Raw genomic sequence first — 21,355 nt, 5'->3', positions numbered from 1 at the left:
AACATCAGTTATGCATTAAAAAAAATCGAACCTTATTAATTTATAAGAAACATATTGAGGAAGAAACTAAAAACCAAATCAAAGACACAAAACAGCACGTCAAGAATACTTTAAATACATTTATCTTTATATCTTTTATAACTTATAACGTTTTTTAGAAAAATAAAGTTAAGACAAACATTTATTTACATAATTAAAATGCATAATATAAATTTTTAAAGAAAATTCATGTGCACTTAAATAATAATTGCCCCCAATCAAATTGGTAACAACATCGCCTTTATTTTAATATGCCTACTTTCAGTTAGAGGGAAAACAAAAGCAAAGATGTGGTAGAATGGAAAGACAGAGAGCTAGTTCCTTATAAATTCTAGCATAAGAAATTCCCTTATGGTTAATTAATCAAGCACCTTTATTTCTTTAAATGATGTTTTCTATATAAATAAGTTTGAATTAGACTCTGTTTCTCTGAAGCTATCAACTTTATTTAAACATTGCGATTAGGCCTAACATGTTTTTGTTAGGTCAAGACTATACTGTATTATTCGCTACTATATTGGTACCACTTACGGAATAACAACACAACATAAATAAATGATGTGTTGCCTTTACAACATCTACACCTTGATGATTCTCTTGATCCTTGATTTCGGTAATTCTAAAGAATTAGAATCGATTCAATTATCAAATCTGGTAAAGAACTCGTTACTCGAAAATGGGACATGAGTCTAATGCTTAATCTAACAATACCTTAAAAATTGTATGTAATTCCTATGGAAAGTGTTGGTTGTTAAACAAAAATATTGTGCTTTATTGTGTAAAACTATGGTTGATGAGTGATTTATGTATGTTGTGACGATAATTATTAAAAGCAAACCAAAATGCTCACATATCTATATAAACAAATAATTGTGTTTGTCTTGTTTAATTATAAGAGCGAAACTATTATTAAAAAAAAAGTACACATAATAAACAAACATATTTTGAAATACACTTTTTTAATGCTTATTCGATTTAAAAATATTGGTGTTATCTTCTTATAGTGTTTTCTTCATTTTGTAGTACATTTAGTTACTTGTTTTTTTTATTTTTATTTTTAATTTGATTTTATTTGTATTATCTTTTTTTATTGGTTTTATTGATATAGCAAACAAAAAGTAAAATATTTAATTTTTTTTTAATTAACATAAAAACATTATTTTTTTCAAAGAATATTAATAACTTTTAGTTTTATAATTAATTATAATATATAAAAATGTTTTTGTTCTGTTTTTTTTTTTCGTTAGGGTCTCCTCTTTTTCTTTTGTTTCATTTTATTTATTTACTTTGAGTAATATTTTTGTTTAGACAAAAATTTAATACAAAAACTATGTATTTACTTTTTACTTAAATATTTATTTTGTATATATGTATGTAAAATGTAGAATAGAAATAATAAATAAAAGTAAAGTGCTAGTGTGCGAGAAAACAAAAATACTCAAAAAATATTGTTGGTGTACTGAGAGGAGTATAAAATTATATTTAAAAGAAATAATAAAAAAAAAACAAACAAAAAAACAGAAACGATAGAAATACATATTTAAAAAGATTAACAACATTACACTCGCTTGTATCGACTATGATTTAAACTTAAATACTAATTTTTCTGTGAGGCTATAACTTTAAATAAAAACAAAAATAAAATAAAAAATAAAATGCAGTCCACTACAAGAAGAAAAAGAATACGACGTACAGATTATCATTCGAAACCATGAACAAATTAATTAATAATAGTTGGTTGTTGTTAAAGAATTTCTTGCAGTTTTCGTTATCATCTTGGTGTGCTTTGTATTATTTTGTCTGATCAATAATAATACATATAGAACTAAGGGGGTCCGTTCAAAAAATTGGTAGTGGTAAATGGTGCATTGATCCTGTGAATCCTATTATGAATGGTATGGCGTGACGTATGTTGCTGGGAAAATTCCTTTCCTGTTGCCGATTTCACCGTTCCACCAATTGTCATCGGACCGATCAGTGACTGTGATGACGTCACCGCGTCTAAAATCTAATTCTCCAGATTCTTGTGGCACAAAATCATACAAAGCTTGGACGAGCATCTAATTAAGTGATAAAAAGAAAAAAAAACACAAATTGTAAATATTAATGTTAGATCACGAACAGTTTATCTTTTAATATCAACTTCTACTATAAAACATTAACAGCCAATAATAAATACAACTATGGCCAAAATAATAATACTGTTTTAAGCAATTTAATTTAAACATTGGTAAGTATTTTCTAAATGGGCTTGAATTGCCGAAAACGCTGACCAAAATATATATACACTTAATTTAAACTTAAAAAACAATACATTTCAATAAAATAGCAAATCATTTTATTTGTTGATGCATTTCAAAATCAAATGGGGTGGCGCAACAGTCCGTTGTGAACCAGGGCCTAGTGACTTACAACTCTCAACCATTCCTGTGTGCGAGTACTGTTGTCAGGAATGGAAGGGACCTACAATTTAAGGCCGAATCCGAACGGCTAGTTTTAGAAAGCACTTTTTCATGACAAGAATTACTCTTGAAGGATTTGTCAATTCCTCGCAAGAGGCAGTACCCGCGAAAATTATTTTTTTTTTAAATTAAGCTGGCACAGGCAGGGATTGAACCCAAGACCCCTTGCATGACAGTGCAACGCACTAACCATCATGCCACGGGTACTACTGTTGATGCATTTACCATGTTTAAATTTCTAAGATTTCAGAAATGACCGCATTCTCATAAATAATGGGTTGGCCATTTTGCGTTTTCAAAAGTTTAGGACTGGATTTCGAAATCTGTCAAACTAAATTGTTGAACCAATTTTTTATTCAGTTGAAAGATTGAAAGACTTGACATTTACGAAAATGGATTGTTAACTATCGCACTATGTTAAAACCTACTAAAAAAATGTTGATTCTGCCACAGCCACTCATTGCGCTTAAAGAGGAGATTATGGTTTACAAAATCGAGCAATTACGCAAGCTATTGGCAAAATTGTGAAGAAATTTGAAGAGACTGGATTCGTTACAGATATTGTACGGCCTGTACATCATTGTTTGGCTCGTACCACTAAAAACATCGCTACTGTAAGTAAAAATGTTGCCGAAGAACTGAATGTGTTGATTAATCGTCGTTCTCAAGAATTAGGACTGTCTTATGGCACATTATGGCATATTTTGTATTTGGGTCTGCACCTACATCCATATAAAGTCCAGCTCATATAACAACTGAAGGCAGCTGACCATTCACAGCGTCGTCGTAAAAACATCGAATGGGTGTTTGAACAACAGGCGGTGAACAGCGATTTTTGCACCAACATTTTCTTCAGCCACAAATCATATTTCTCAATCGGTGGGTATATTATTAAACAAAATTGTGGTATTTTGGTTCTGAGAATCCTAAAGTAATTGAAGATATGCCATTATATCCATTGTTTGGTGCGCTCTTTGGTCCCGAGGTGTGATTGGCCCTTTTTTCTTCAAAAACGACGATGAAATGACTGTCACCGTCAATTCGGAGCTATAATCGTATGATAACATTATCGTATGATGACATTGTTTTGCTTGTTATTGAAGAATACGACTTGTAGAATATGTGGTTTCAATTAGGCGGTGCCACATGCCACACAACTCGAGCGAATAAGGCTTTATTGAAAGATCAGCGGGGTCATTCCGTAATACGATTATCGTCAAACCATAGCGTTTTAATGATAGTCTCATTTCACGTAAGACGGTAATCGTCAAAGTGATATCGTCAAAGCCATAACACTTGCACGAAAGCTAAATAGGAATCGTCTGTCATTGATTTCCAAATAGCAAATTGAAATAAAAATGTTTCTGCGTAATTGAGTTTTGTTACAAAGTTACAAAATGAAAACTCAGAAAAAATAAATAAAGCTAATACGGTTATGGAGACAATTGCGAGATAAATCCGACCCTCTATCTCTTCCAGCCCATATGTAAGCATTTTTGTTTTTTCTTTCTCACTTGTCGTAAAATAATTTAAACCATTATAGTTTTGTTCAACGTTTTTCAAAAGAGGTCTTTATAAAGATATTGGAAAATATAAATTTGCCAGACGATTTGCTGTAACTATTAAAACTTTGAGTGGCGAGGGGTACCAATGCTCTTGCACGAAGCATTTTATCCAAAATAGTCTCACAGACATAAATAACTTACGTGTTAAAATTATAGTTACATCGTCGGTGGCAAAAAATAAATTTAGTGACAGTAAGAATAAACCCCATAAAATAGTTGATCATTTTGGTAAAAAGCAATTTGTTGCAAATTTTCACAATTTCCCATAGACAAAAACCAAGTTTACATTTGCAAGTTATCGAACAAGCTTTATCTTTCGTTGAGTTCATTTTAACATTTCAGTTATTTTATACTAAAAACAAAAGTTACGTGAAGCAAATTATTGACTATATCGTTATTGACGATTATCGTTTACGGAATGACTACCTAAGCGATTTGACACTGCTGGACGCGAAAGACCGTGTTTATGCAGATTAACCATTAACTCTTGAGCACTTAAAAACCAACATTCGTCAAGTTGTCGATGCTTTCAATAATTCGCGTGGTGGCCATTTAAATGATGTTGTGTTTCACACATAATGTCAATGTCAACGTTCAAACTTTATGATAAAAAAGAAATGTCATAAAAAAAAATATTTTATGATATATTTACGTTCACTTTTGAAACCGCTAAATGGACAATTCTATCCGAACTCTGAAAATAGTTTTAAGTTTTCGATTTATTTATTATTCTCCATCGCAACATTTAAATAGGAAGAAAAGGAGTACAAAACTCTGGACTTTGGGTAGAAAATTCTGTTTATATTTAAGTTTCCTGCTGTCGAGCAATTCATCAGAAATCTTAGAAATATAAATCGATTAATTGTGAAAAAGTTCTCATGTGATTCATTTTCAGTTTTGTAGAATAAAATAAATAAATCTGGTAGCGCTATAGCTGCAGACAGATAATCAGGGTCTAATGACTTACGACTCTTAACCATTCCATTCCATGTTTTAATATTGGTGTTATGAACTTTCGGTTCAAGGCCTCACTTCATTTCAAGTAGTTCAATTTCTGTTTTACATTTTGTCACTGTTATTATCCCAAAGGGATTCCTCTTGTAAATTAGTTTTTTTTTTAAGTTGTTTCCCATTTTTTGTAATAATGACTCGAAGAGCACTAAAAGCCCGTTCGAACTGGCCGTGCTAGTTTTCCTAAAAGGGTTTCCTTCCTACTGAAAGTTTTCTAGTGCTCTAAAGCATTAATAGCAAGCGGGACTATTTTCAAAAAGGATACATTTTCGAATTAAAATAGTATCACTTCTATTTTCCGAAGATTCTTCATTAAAATTATCATCAAAACTGACACCATGCCTTTTAATAAAATGTCTTTTAATGGTTCCTGTCACTTTTTCTCTTATTTATTTTTCTTCTCACACCTGAAACAAGTTGACGTATTTTTTTCTATTTGAATAGTATATTTATCTTATTTAGGAAACAACTGTTTTCTTGAGAGAACGGAATTCAAAAGGAATTTTATTTTTTGTACCTCTCACGAATGAACAATTTTACAGTCCACAGTCTACAGTCTACAGTCTACAGTCTACAGTCTACAGTCTACAGTCTACAGTCTACAGTCTACAGTCTACAGTCTACAGTCTACAGTCTACAGTCTACAGTCTACAGTCTACAGTCTGCAGTCTACAGTCTACAGTCTACAGTCTAGTCTACAGTCTACAGTCTACAGTCTACAGTCTACAGTCTACAGTCTACAGTCTACAGTCTACAGTCTACAGTCTACAGTCTACAGTCTACAGTCTACAGTCTACAGTCTACAGTCTACAGTCTACAGTCTACAGTCTACAGTCTACAGTCTACAGTCTACAGTCTACAGTCTACAGTCTACAGTCTACATTCTACAGCCTACAGCCTACAGTCTACAGTCTACGATCTACACTCTATAATCTAGTGAAATACTTTTCTGTCATTATTTCTACTAAGCATATTTAAATAAAAAACTTTATTTAAATTTGGTTAAACTCTTTAAACCAAATATAGAGTTTTGTTCAAGTGATCCTAACATAGTGGCAAACTTATTGCACTGTGGGGCATATACATACATAATATTTAGAAATTCTTGCAAAAACGTTTATATTTTTAATTTCGGCAATAGTTGTATTTATGAATGAAATAAATCATGTTTAAATTGGGTGAAGACAACTTCAATAATTTACTTACCTCTTCTGGGATCATATCTCTCAATTTAACATCTTGTGATCTTGATACTGAAGCCGATCTGTGGTATTCAACTAACTCATTCAATGAATTGAATTTAACCACCCAGAGGAAGAATTTACCTTGTGCGTCACGTAGAACTTTAAAATGCTGTACACCATCGGGGCATCTGTAGTAAAACAACAAAAAAACACAGTTATTATTTATATTTCACACTACATCAACAATTTATTAATCCTAATCTTACTTTACAGATAATGAAAAATCTCCTGGACTCGACTCACTAATTCGGATTAAAAAAGCGCCTTCGTGTTTATTTGATAATAATTTTTCAGCATCTGCTCTCGTTATCCTTCCATAATACCAACTATGGAAAAGAGATAAGAAATTAACCAAAATAAGATTAGTTTATTTCATATAAAATGAGTCAACTTTCTCGCCCTTACTCGTGATTTTTCATTTCTATATAGTTACTAGGTATAAGCCCTTCTCTGCCATCGAGCTCAGCACGATACCAGTTTGAGTCATCTTCCATATTTAATATCTGAAAATAAGAGAATGCAAAAAGATGCAAATTATTACTGTTTTTAAGTGTTAGGATTAAAATAGCCAATTTTATTATGTATCAAAAAAACAAACATAAACATATATTTGACCATTTTTCATAAACAACGCAAATATTTAGTTTATGTTAAGTGAATGTTATCAAATGTTACGGGGTCAGGTATTTATTTAACAGGTAGGAAACTGAACTTCACCAGTTTATCGCATAATTAGCATTTATATTTATTTTTTGAAACATTAAAATGCATTCAAATTAAGAATTGTGGGTCCACTGAGTAACAATTAGAAAAGACGCTGAGTTGAGAGTTGAATTAATGGTAACAGAAAAGGTATTATTTTCAATATAATAATAATTCTTTAATAAATAGAATATTATGAATCATTTAACAGTTATTTTTGTTTACAAATCCATTAGATGACCTTAAAAAAAAAAAACAAATTAAAATTAAAAAAAAAAAAAAAAAAACAAAACCAAATGAATTCCTTTTTGATTTTGATTTCAATGGAATTTTTAATCATCAAGAGAATTTGTCGCTACTCTACCCACCAAAAAGAATTTTGTTTTACCCAAATTCACTTCCGATCATCTGATTTGAAGAGTCATAATTGTAAAGTTAGTTTGTCATTAAATTCCATATTCAACACGAATAAAAGAGTCATTATTGCGTGCCAGAAAGCTTGATGATTAGTAGTTATTTTTGTGTTATTAATTACAATACAAATTAATTACTAAAATTGATGGATAGGGAATTCTTTATTAAATTATTTGTGCGATATGCTTTTGAGATGTTAAACATTTAAGAAAATGGTTATTTAATTATAGTTTTCCACAAAGTACAGAACGGCACATTATTTCCACATTAAAGGCTTATCATTGATGAAAAGTTTGCATAACCGTTGACGGAATTATTTTTGACAAAGTTCGTCGAAAAAAGAAATATTTTTTGTTGTAATCTAGCCTTATAAAAATAATAAATAAAAATAAGGTCGTTGAACCAAATCGAGATCTATTAAGAAAGATAACTGGGTCAGAAACTTGTCGTACATTAAGTCTCCTCACTTCATTCCTTCTTTTTCCATAGCAATGTTGATATATAATACAAAATCTCATGTTATTTATTTTTAATTGTAACAATAAATATCTATAAATAGAATTATGTACGTACAGATATGTATATACATAAACAAGTCAAGACAAATAAAAAAATTGCTTCAAAATAAAATTATATCTCGTTCGACAAGTGATACGGAAACTCTTCATCAAAAGTAAGAGTACTTCTAGGTCGCACGTATTTGTTTTCACGAAAAGTTTGTATAACCGAGTAGTTCGGTTATATAATATTGGGTGTAGGATAAATACAAGTTTCTTTTAAAAAATGCAATAAAATTAATTAAATCACAATTTGGAAACGCATTAATGCTTCATTAGTAAGAATAAACTTCCCATTAATTATGGAACAGAATGTCGTTCTAATATCGGGTTGGCTGGACTCGTAGTAACGCATTCTATCACTTCTATTTTACAAGACCTTGTTTTTTTTTTAAATTGGGCTCTTGCACGTGGATGCCTGGATCATATTGGCCTTAAGTATTTGAATTGTTTTTTGAATTGTTGGCATAACATCGGTTCTTTACTTTCCATTTCCAAATTCAAAACGATTAATTTCTTAGCCGACGAAATGAAAATGCTCTATTTATCCGACTCTGCTCACCGTAACGATAGGTTTCATGATTTTGTCAGTTTCATAAACTTTTTGCGCTATTTTGTGTTCACAGGTGCTGTGAGGGCGTCATTTCGGCCAAAAATTCTTTTTGAAAAACACGCTCTTAGGGCTCACAGCAATTTCTAATTATGTTTTTAATACTTTTAGCGTAAAGCTACGTAAAGCCTAGCAGGAGACAGCTATCAGTAGCGAAATAACCGATGATTTAATGAGAAACCACTAGATGGCCCATGGCCATTCTTAACCTAGTCACAAATACTATAGGCATTAAACATTCTTTTTTGGTTTTAAACTTGCAACGATTATTGGAAAACGAATCGATCCATATGTACATATGTATATGGTTTTTGAATCTAACTATTTTTCAAATTGAAGCGTATAAATCAAAGTTAACAACATTGCCTCCTCTACCTGCTTTAAATTATTTTGCGGTATGAGAGAATTAGTTACATCGTGTAAATTTTGCATTAAACTTTCACTCAATAATTTTTAATTTAATTAATTAATTAATTTTAAATGTATGGCAGCTGACAAATTAACTAGCAGCCTTGGTTGCGTTTAATGTGCCAGTTATAGCTATCATTGAAATCGATCTGAACATTTTTTTGAATCGATATTTAAAAATCGTTCCAATGACTTGTGTTTCACTCAATTCCAATGACAGATTTCTGTCAGCAAAAATTTTCGGTGGATTTCAATCAGGAATTTGTTTTCAATGGGCAGGTTCAGGCAACATAAGAGCTTCATTTGCAGTCAACTTCATTCTTTGAACGTAAATTTTGACCAAGGCAACTAGTTAGTTTTCCCAGTGTCATGAATTTCAAATTCAGAACTTTACTTCACAAACCTCTACACTAAGTTCATAGTACAAGAACTACTAAACACATTTTTGTCTACAAAACACTCCCCAGACAAGATACAAGTCCATTACGAATTGTCTTATTATTATCTTATTTTTTTTTTTAAATTAGCAAGGAGCCCTTTTACAAAAAACATTAAATGGAATTGTGCAGAAAATAAATAAATTATAGAGTAGTAAAGCTCAGCTTTCACTTGAATGAAAAAACATTATCAGTTGTCATTTTGACATAAGTTGACTTGACTTGATAGTTAGGGAGATTTTTCTTGACTTACTTTCCAGACAACTTTTCAATAACGTTGCCTTAAATGGAAGGCATTTTTTTGGCAAATGGCCAATCAGATACTAGAAAGTTGCCTTACTTTCAACTACCTTATGTCGCCTGAACCTGACCAATGATAGCTATTAACGACCTGTAAAAAAAAATTCCAATGTTTGTTTTAAATGATAAAAACCAATGATAGCTATAAGTGGCGCTTATAGAATGAAATTAACTGGACATGAAGTCCCATATGTTGTCTAAACCTGAGTCATGTTCTAGAGAAGTTAAATCGATTGAAATGTTTAATACTGACAGCAAATTAACTCTATTTCTAGAACTATCTGGTATAACTCAACAGACAAATGTCGATGTCAAAAACAAAGCTTGTAGTACACCCATCATTTCTCTATACTTTTGTTTGTACTAAGCGTCTTCGGATTTGTTTCTATTTTAGCAATTTCTGTTCCCATTTTTAATGTAAACAAAAATTAATTGAAAGATTGTGTCAATCAGCACAGGAAATCGTAAAATTAAATTTAGTTAATAAACTGGCTTCTACAAATCCATAACTTGCTTAAAAACCTGGCGAGAAAAAGCACTTATAATGACTTACTTTATAATAATTATCTGCGGTTTTCTCAATGAGACAAGTTTTTTATGATACATATTTATAAATGCTTAAAGGTGCCGCTGAATCCAAATGCAAGGTAGCTACATCAATTTTTATTAGCATTAGGAACATAATTTTTTTACATAATTTAATCAATGCAACTTTTATTCGATTTTAATTCTGTGATATTCAAAACTTGCTTTTGAATTGATTATAATCAATATAATGTGTTTGTAGGTATATTGCAAGCTTAACAAATGAGTTGAAAAAATGAATTTAGTGCTATAGAGAAGGTCACTTTTTCTTTATTAAAATGTAGTTTTTTGAAATAAAATGTGGGGTAGGTATTTTCTTTCTTGTTTGTGTGTCCTCTATGCTTTGAGTCTGCGAATCTGAATAAGGTTGGACTACGAACACAATTCATTCTTGTCACGTGACTGATCACTACTGTGATATTGGACTAAATTTTTCCTTTCCAAACTTAATATCACGTTATCAATGCGTCATACAATATAAGGAAACATTTATTTGAATAACATGAGAAGTTGAAATTTTGAAACAATGTGTGGTCACCATAGTAATATTTTGATAACACATACAAATTATGAATCATCGCATAAAATGTAACCAAATCCAAAGATAATAGTTCCATGGTATACAGTGCTGGAAATAATAATAGAAACAAGTGTCTTCATCATTTTTGATACACAATATTTTTTTTAAGCACTTAACCACACTTTCGTTTATCATAGAATGATTTACAAACGGCTTTCCGAGTCCTTATTCAAGTGAACTTGCTTTTGCAGCTAAGTAGTTATGATGAGGTTTCTGGATTAATGAAGAGTATATCTAAATTGATTTGAACAGCGTCCCATGAAGGATTCCTTCAAATTCGAATTCCAAAAACCATTTTTTCACAAACAGTTTTTCGTCCGGCCATTAGTTTAGCTTAAAGCTTCGTCGCAGTGTATTAACAACATTGGCCACTCCGTAATTTTTAGGTTTTCCAAAGTACACAGACTACACCAACCCCCAACTGCAATTCGACAGAAACTTCCAGATCTTTCTCGGAGCATACGGTATTCCTGGAAGACGAGTCAATCCATTTTTATACAGATGGTTCAAAAAGAAAAGAGGGGTTGGGTGAAAGTGTGTACTTTGAACGACTGAAATTAAGTCTCTCACTCCGCCTTCCCAATCATTGTAGCATGTTCCAGGCGGAACTTTTGGCGATCAAAGAAGTCTTGTCGTGGCTTGGAGAGAACGTGATATCAACATCTGATATCATTATTTTCACAGATAGTCAGACTTGATGTCTCTGGACTCTGTCTCTGCAAACTCTATAACAGTCAATAACTGTCGATCATCTCTAATGGAGATGACACAACAATTTTATATTCATCTTTGCTGGTCGCCAGGCCATAGAGACATTCCAGGTAACTGTTAGGCAGATGAACTACCCAGGAACGGTATAGTAGAGCCCATTCTACCACGTTTGGCATGCATGTAAACTATTGCTATTGAAATTGAAAGACGCTATGAAGAAGGCAAATATTAGGTGGAATAACATCACAACTTTGCAGGTCACAAACAAAATCTGGCCTACATTAGATTTAAAGCGATGAAGGTGCTTGCTATCTCCAAGCAGATCGCATAAAAGCTCTATAATATGTGCCATAACCGGGCACTGTCTATTTGGAATGTACGCCAAGTGGCTAGGCGTATTCTTAAATGACTTTTGCAGAAGCTGTATGGATGAGGAAGAGGAGGAAACAGTTCTTCACCTTCTATGTACATGCCCTGCTCTAGCTCAAAAACCCAAGAATTACCTAGAAGAATTCTTCTATAACGATATAAATCATATTAGCATAGTCTGCTTCCTACGTTTCGAAAGGGACTCAAACTGGTTTATTGAGCTTAGGAGGAAGCCTCAAGATTCATGTGGTATCACAATGGGCAATAAGACTGGCCTAAGTGTGTCCTATTAAATCATAGATAGCCACTTTAACCTTACCTAGCCGTTAGTCGAATAGCCTTAACTTTTCAGGCCTTTTCGTGATGGCCGCTAGAAACAAGCTTTTAATAAGTTTGAGTTAGATGATCAGACTCCGTCCTAAGGTTGGTGCAGCCTTATAGTTTACACCTCTTAATATTAACAGCTTGGGAAACACGCTAAAATTTAACAAATTTAAAGAAAAATTAAACGACGCATTTTTCACATTCTATATAAGTGTATACTTTTTCTTAGCTTGTTTGTCAAATTCTGGTTTCTTTCCAATGGATATTGATTCAACTTATAGAACCTATACAAGTCAATGCGCCTGCCTAACCTTTAATCTAAAAGCCAATTCGGTCTCAGAATCCCTTAAAAGCTAAGATAAATATGAGCTCGATGATTTGTTAGTAAAAAATTTCATCAGAGCCGTTTGCTAGCCACGCGATCAAAAAAAGTTAATATAACAAAACATTTCCTGTTTCACATTTCAAATGGGATATTGTATTTGATTATTCATGTGTATCAGCAGCTCGCTTAAATAAGATTCAAGTCGCCAAGCCAATACCTATCGTCAATTGCATTAGGTGGGTGACACGTTCGCTCGCACAACCAAATATTTTATTCCATATGCTATGTGAATAAAGATAGAGATGTGCTTTTGTAATTTGTCAAATGGAAAATTCCACATTTCCCACGAATCAAAATTAAGTCCACAAATTGCATAGCAAATAGATAAAGAAAAATATTTGCAAACAAAACAACAACTCTATAAAAGTCCGGCTATGTGCATATCTATTGTTTGCTAGCCATAGGCTCCGTTTAAGTGTATATGGATCGTTTTTTTTTGTTTTTTATTGCACAAATATTTATGTAAAATATTTCATTGGAACTCGGTATTATAATGTGTGCAAAGACATAAATAATTTTGGCCTTTTTCGTGTTTTATATTCTTGATTTTGTGTGTTTGGGGCTGCCGTCATCGTTATCTTTTCAAAATTATTCCACTATGACTGAGATGGTTCATTATGTGTGTTGTCAATATTTTATTACCTTCTTTTTTAGACCCATATCATACATAGCTATTAGATATTTAGATCGGGTGGAGATAATAGGAAAGAGAGATAAATATATCGATTAGATGAGCATCTGGTGGTGCGGTGGGGATTAACAGGCTTGAAATTATAATTTGATTACGAATAATCATGTTCTATTGGAAATTGTTCAGATGTTATAGCAGCAATTGGTGTAGGAGGACAAACAGAGCGGTTGTGCGAGGTGACGGTTCGCTCGAGAGTGATTTAGGTATTTTGTTTGAAATATTTGTGCACAGCAATTTATTCCAGTATATTAATTATTACCAGTGGTGTGGAGCTTGTGATGGGGTAAGCCATGTACACTACAATACATATTTGTATTTGGTTATAGATGTCATGAGAATAGATTTAAAAGAGTGGATACTGTAGTGCCTTGGGTATACTGTTGCTTTATTGATTCATAATTAATAGGTTGGAAATGAGTAAACAATTCGGTTTAAAACAAAAATAAATAGAATGGGAAAAAATACGACTCTACTGTGCACTTACATTCAGGCGAGAATAAATTAAAGGGCTGAGAAATACGACATATGGATTAAATACATTTTTAGTTTATTATTATTATTTTTATGTATGTATGTCTATAGACAAGCTTGGGTTTATACTTAAAATAGGTAATATTTTGAGTTCATACAAAAATTAAAGACGACTTAAAATGAAAATCATAGAGCCTAACTTCGTTTGTACTAAGTCTAAGGGTTATTGAACCACTACTAATACCTAATCCCTTACTTTTTTGTAAAGATTTCCTTACTCATAAAAACCGCATAATAGGCTAGCCAAACATTTTCTATTTTTCTTAATTAACATTCATTTTGTTTCTCATAGAGATAAAAGTTTATATCTTACCGATTTTGTATTGTGCTCAGGACTAATCGCAACTGGCACCTTGACGGCTCAAACATAGAAGTAATGACTGATTACAAATACCTAGGATTTGCTATAACACATAACTTAAATCTTGGAGCTAATTTTAAAGACAAAGTGAAGGTAGCAAAAGCAGCTATCAATTGTATGTGGTCAAACTACTTCAAAAATAACTCTATAGATACATCGACTAAATTTAAAGTATTTGAGACAACTATCAAAAGTTCTCTATTATATGTTATTGAAGTTTATGGATACAAGGAATTAGAAGTTATCGAATAAGTAATGGTACTTTTTCAAACCTATTTTTAGACTCCCTTCTAATACACCAATCTACGCTTTTTACATTGAATCTGACCTGCCTCCAGGTTATTTAAAAAACGTCGCTAACACAGACTATATTGTTAAAGTCATGCGTAGACCTAATAATAATATTCAGAAAAAGATTATTTTGATAGCTCTACGAAGTCGGTACTCTTCTTTTAAAGACTGGTTTGATTTGGCATCAGAATATAACTATCCGTTTTCACGAAGTATTGATCATTTAGAAGCACTTAGAAACGAACTTTATGACCTTGTTTCTATTATAGATGAAACAATGTATCGAAAATCAATAACCCGAGCAAAAGAATCTGTTACAAGAACAGCTTAATCTAAACTCAACTTATGTCTCGGCTATGACAACTATTTTCGAAACGAGTTTACTGAGATAAGTCTAATCTTTAAAATGCGCATTGAAATGCTTAAGCTAAATTATAGACCTCACAGAAATGATTTGAATCCGAATTGCTCACTATGTAATCTTAATCAGGCTGAAAATATTTCGCATTTCTTAGCTTTTTGTCCAATAATAATAAGCGCACACTCAAAGGAATAATACTACCCTTATTATGTAGACATAGTGTGAGCACTAGGAAATGGAGAGGGGTTGAAAGGAGGTGTCGGTGCACATTGGTTTTAAATTCCTGAATATTGCAATGGCTGGAAAAGACAGTGTGGCAAGGCATTCCACATTCGCATAGTACGGCTAAAGAACGAATTTCTGTACTTGACAGTACGACCGAAGTTGGGCTCGAGGGTATATTGATGAGCATTCCTAAAAGCGCGAGTATTACGGTTGAACTGTTTAAGGGAGGAATGCAGCTGGCTATTTCTCTAGTGCATAAACCATTAAAATAACGGTAAAAGAGGGTGAGACAAGAAACATTTCGATGATGTTCAAGCGACGTAAATGATCTTATGATGATAATATCACCAATCAATCTAAATTCTCTACGTTCAATATTGTCCAAGAGGCTTAAGTAAGTTGCAGAAGCACCAGCTCAGATATGGGAGTTATACTCAAGCTTTGGACGTATATAAGTCTTGTAGATAACAGCCAGATCAGAGGGGGAGAAAAACTTCTGGCATCGCTTTAGAAAACCCAAACATCTTGCGGTTTCTTATTCCCCATTGTACAATGCTGTTTAGGTCGGAATTTAATGAGCTTATCATATTTTGTCGTTGCAGTTCCGCATCCGAAGAAGAGGGAAGTGAATCTAAAAACGAATATGAAAAGCTAAGAATACAATCGTCAGCGAAACAAGGTATTGGATTATAAGTTGCAGACAGGAGATCATTAATAAAAATGAGAAAGAGTGTTGGAGATAGAACAGAGCCCTGGGCCACACCAGCATTTATTTTGTGGTTTTCAGACTTGAATCCATGCAATACAACTTGTATTAAACGATTGGAAAGGTAAATACTATACCAATGAAGAAGAGATTCATGAAAACCGAAAACACGCATTTTCCATAAGGGAGCCTAATGCCAAACCCTATCAAATGCCTTTGAAATATCAAGTACAATAATCTTACTTTCTCCAAAACTATGTAAAGATTTGTTTCACTGTTCGGGGTGAGATGAACCATGAGATCACCAGTGGACCTATTGCTACGAAAGCCGTATTGTCGGTCATTAAGAAGCTCTCGATCTTCGAGATTTTTCTTGAGCTGATAATTAATCAGCGTTTTTATGACCTTGGAAAGAAGGGACGGTCGGTAATTAGACGATTCGGCTTTTTTGGAAATAGGCTGTGAAAATGCGGTTTTCCATCCGCTCCGAACGAGACCTGAGAGTAGGACAGATGAAAAAGCTTACGCAGTGGTTTTTCCCCGCTTAAAGAACACCTCTTCATAACAATAGCGGGGATACCATCCGGACCAGCGGATTTATGTATATTAAGATCTTTTAGGACTCTCACTGCAGTACGATTGCGAAGAAAGATTAACCCCATAGAATCACTAACTCGATCAAGTACAGAAGTCATTACACTCACTGGCAGCGTTGAATTGTGCTCGATGAAAAGGTTCTTTCGGTACATTGAAAGAACCACTAATAAAATTCTCATCTAAATTGAATTAAGCTCTTTTATATGAGGATTTTCTTGTTTATTTAGATTGGAGAACTTTGGAATAATTTTCAGATTTTATTTTCGGTCTGAGGATTTAAGTTAATAAGAATTCTGTTTAAGGCTGGTACAATCATCTGATACCATGTTTATAGTAAGACACATCTCAAGTTTTACTTTATTTGACATTTTTTCGTTTCTTTGGCAAATTGAATCACGAAGATATACACAGTTTCGCAGCGTACTGATATTGTTGAATTTTTTGTGCACATATCCACGACGACTGGTTGTTAAACCACAAAGAGTCAATATTTGGTGCGATTTATGGACCAATGGAATCATCAGGCCGAAAAAAGTCGACCATTAATGGAAATCAATATTGCAGGACTATATGGGACGTTTTGTGACTTGAAAATAAGAATATAGAGCTGAACGATATAAGAATAATATAGGACGGTGTCAATTGTCATAAAGTATACTAAACATGTCTCTTTTTTGGGCAAGAAATTCGAAGTCATCTTAGGTGCGTTCGTGGTGGCAAAATGTAATAAGAAACGTTTGGTCTAGATATTTTAATCAAAAATTATCAAGTGCACATTAACGACATTAAACCTCAATAATCTATGCTTCATTGTCATTGAAAATATAGACCACCGAATAGAGGTGTAAAACTGAAGCCGTAGCTTTCTTTAAGCCGATATTTTGTTTCATAAATAACTTGCATGGTCTTTTTGATCTTAAATCTTAAGATAAATACATATAACTCGGTGTTGTGGTTTTGTCACCGTTTACTTAGTAGGGTTCAAGTTAAACCTAGGTTACCTCACAGAATGTGTGTCTCTTAAAGTTAAGTTATTTCCTGAATTTACTAATAACTCGGTTGCTTCAATTAAATGTCGTAAAATTTGATACAGATTTTTTTTTTTTTAATTCAGGAGCTGAAATTTACGTGCCATCGGTTTTTCTAAATCCTTTTATCAAATTACGCTTAACAACAATGAAAATATATTCAAACACAAAATGTAGCTAGAAAGGTATTTCAGTTATTTATTTCTCCCCCATTTTACCTACCACATGAATGAATGAAAGAATGGATAACTCCACAGAAACCAAAACATTTTCCAAGAAATCTCTTTCTTCTATCCCCCAATTTACCTTCCATCTATACCCACCAGACGAGGTCGAGGTAGATAGAGAGATGCACAACACAAATACTAAATACTTAAAGCAATATCAAATGTTATGACTGTTATTAGCCGGCACTCGGCACTCCACAGTCGAGAGTCGAGAAAATCCGAGTCCTTCTCTTCTTCCCTTGTCCATGTCCACATCTACTTAACACAACCCACCAGCTTGCACCCACCCTAGCCGCCGCAATTGTTATTGACCCCGGCGGCGCAGCATGGCGATAGCGACGACTATGACGATGGCGAGGCTCACTCAAGAGCAAGGAAAAGCGGCTAGGTATAGCGTATTGTATGGGCAAGGTAGTGAAGTGCAGTGGTTTGCCTTTGCATGAGATGGGTGGTTTCATTTCAGTTTGGTTACAAAATACAAACCAAACCAAGAAGCATAGACAAAGGAGCAGCAACAAACCAAACAAAAAAAAAAAGAATTGATGAGCCGATAGACCTTAAATTCGATATACCTACAGCACCCCCCACATTTTTCACATTCGCAGCCAGCATTCACATTCGCACTCGTTTTGTTTCTCGTTTGCGTGTATCGAGTGGAAACATTCAAAATTATTATCAACAGTTTAAAAATAATTTATTTTAAAACACAACGTGTATGTACATAAATATATGTCTGTATATGCAAATAACTATACTTTAACCAAAAATATAATAACAAATTCCATGAGTCATTGGTCATACCTTCAGAGTTTGGCTCTTGCGAAAGCTAAGCTCGTCGTCGGCTGTCGCTGAGAAATCGTGTTTTGCTACTGCTTCCATTTTTATTAAAAATCCTATATTCACCACTGCTTGTTTTTAAATAGAAAATTATGTATTTTCCCCGATTTATTATCACACGCACGATCGAATAATAAAATTATCTCAATTTTTCAATAACTAAATCAACAAAATTCGCGATGAAAATGTTTGAATGTTAAACAAAATAAAAATATATATTTTTTCTCGAATCAACTTGATACCCCGAGACACACAAGTTTAGCCTTTAGATTTAGACGAAGGCGAGTACCAGTAGAAAACAGAAAGAGCGGCGGGTGTTCGGTGATGGGTGATGAGAAAAGCAAAAGTGCTTATTTCCTTCTCTTTTTATCCACCTTTATTGTAGTTTGCCGAACGACAGCGACTAGCGATAGCGACAGCGAGTGATGTTCGTTTTGGAAATTCTTTTCGTTTTCGGGATTTTCTTGTTTTGTCTATGCGATGCGGTCACTCCTTTTCCTTTGCCCCCTTGATTTTTCTTTTTTCAGTCAATGGTCGAAAATATAGTACATATCACAAAAATCGAAAAACTAAATAAAACAAAAAACCAAAGAAAATAGAAAAATACTGTGTGCGTTTCCCGTTCCCGATTCTCGCTCGACTCGATCACAAATTCGAATCGAATAGTTTGTCAAGTGCAAGTGTGTTCCTTGTCTAGCCCACGATTGGCCGCGATGCGTTAAAAAGGGAGCGACTGACGACGTAGGGAATAAATTTTCAGTCAAATTTTTTGAGAAAAGTTTTTTTTTTTATATTTTTCTTTTCCTTTTTTAAGGAATTTTTCTACTATATTATTTTTTGGCACTTAAAAATTGTCTACAAATGTAATTGGCAGGATTGAAAATTCTATTCACTTCGGTTGGTTGGGGTTATTAAATGCTTTTCAAAACCAATAGAGGGTATATTTGAGGGTGAAAATTCGAAAATATATATTTTTATAATTAAAAATCACAAGAAGTAGACACTCCACGTAACAAACGCCATAGTAACTAGGATGGTGAATTGAATTTTGAATTGCTTTTGCTTTTGGTTTTTCTGATGGGATGGTTAAGTTGAGTTGAGCGTAGCGTAGACGTAGAGGTTGATGGATATGGAAATGGATATAAGATTTGAGAATTGAGATTATGAGAAAATTGAAATAGCAACAACTGGTGAGCTGGAAATAGAATAGCAGTACTGCTCGTGCATTTGGATTTTCAGGTTAATAACTCACGCACTTATAGGGTTGTCTTCTTTTGGGAATGTGCAAATGAGACAAGTGGATGCAAGTGAATAAATTGGAAAATAGTGTGGGAGTAAAGGAGAAGTGTCTTCTAGATAGTTAATGGTATGAGTATGCTATCAATAATTTGGCGCTAGCATCGAGACATTTAAGGTTTGTTAAAATGATAAGTTGGTTGTTGTATTTAATAAAGCTGGTACTCAAACCTATAGTGAATATTAATAGGGGATGTGTTCAAAAACTATTGAAATTTTGAGGTATTGCTATAACACGATGACTTTCTAGTTTTTAATGTTGAATATTGAGTTATGGATTATTTTTTATTTTAGAACCTAAAAGGCCTTGCACATGAGAGCGAAGAACGAATGGAACGTGATTTTACACATTTCAAAAAGTCAAATTCAAACAAAGACACATTTAAATTATAAAAAAACAATTGACACTTATGTTAGGATAATACAATTTGCATTTTGGTCTCTAAAACAAGACAATTTTTTAAAAACAATTTGGTAGTAACGAATTGCAGTGTGGTTGCTACGAACTGTCAAACTTTATTCGCGTTCCACATACCATCCACACTGCAACGAATAAATGGTTCACACTCAACTTAACCTCAAAATTGTTCCACTCTTATTTTGTTTGTTGAAAAGGGTAAATATAAATTGACAATTCGTTGCTGTCTGCGAAAAGAAATAAAGCTCACGTGAAAGAAAAGTCAAAATATGCGAACACCCACAGTGCGCAGTTCATAGCTCATGTGCAAGATGCTTAAAACATGAGTTTATACAAGAAATTTGACTGTAATTGACTGATTTTGACGTCTCATGATTGATATTGTTACGAGTACTTATAGAGCGACAGTAAAGCTGAAAGCTGTCAATTATTTTTTTTTTTACTGAGTTGAATTGAGATATAATTTTGAAATTTTGAAAAGAGTCACGTCAAGAGACTAAGAAATCCGTACGTTCGGAACAACTTTTTTCGTCTTCTATATCTGAAAAAGTTTGTCTTACAAATAAAAATTTCAAAATGTGCTGAACATATTGGGTTTAAATTGTGTAACGTACGAAGGATTGATATCTTCACATAGAGTGTTTTTGACGCGAAAATTAACAACTTTTCTGAGCATAATTACATTCTATTTGAATGCATAAAAGAGGATGTTTCCCAGAATGTAATGAATAATTTCTAGAAATAAACTAAAATAATTGAAAATGTTCAAAATAAAATAAAAACAATCATGTATTACATCACCCAAACAAGGCAGTCAGTTAAAATTTGAAAATCAATTGAAAAATTGTGTTAAATAGTGTTTATATCGGCTTCGCTAAGGAAAAGTTGAGCCATTTTTGACAGCTTATATCGAAACTTGAATTGGTGAAGAAGCTAATCGGATTTGCAGAATTTACATATTGCTGTCAGAAAAGTTAACGGGGTACCACAAGTAGGAAGTACCTAAATTTTAAAACGTTTAAATTTTATATTTTTTTAACCACTATTGGCTAAAAGTGTTTATATTTAAAAACCTTCTAAATT

At 33.0% G+C, this 21,355-nt stretch overlaps 1 protein-coding gene across 1 annotated transcript; it reads right to left on the bottom strand.

The window, feature by feature from the left end:
• Positions 1-712: 712 nt before the first annotated feature.
• On the bottom strand, positions 713-19,684 carry LOC129938362 (growth factor receptor-bound protein 2). Its single transcript, XM_056045862.1, has 5 exons — positions 18,523-19,684; positions 6,727-6,824; positions 6,528-6,647; positions 6,284-6,449; positions 713-2,099 (listed from the first exon to the last, which is right to left on the bottom strand). Exons 1-5 carry the CDS (start codon positions 18,598-18,600, stop codon positions 1,926-1,928), a joined length of 636 nt encoding a protein of 211 aa, XP_055901837.1. The 5' UTR covers positions 18,601-19,684; the 3' UTR covers positions 713-1,925.
• Between the last annotated feature and the right edge of the window lie 1,671 nt (positions 19,685-21,355).

Source organism: Eupeodes corollae, chromosome 1, assembly GCF_945859685.1.
Source record: "Eupeodes corollae chromosome 1, idEupCoro1.1, whole genome shotgun sequence".
Classification (NCBI taxonomy): domain Eukaryota; kingdom Metazoa; phylum Arthropoda; class Insecta; order Diptera; family Syrphidae; genus Eupeodes; species Eupeodes corollae.
The sequence above is the reverse complement of the archived record's forward strand: the minus strand, read 5'-3'. Positions and strand labels throughout refer to the sequence as shown.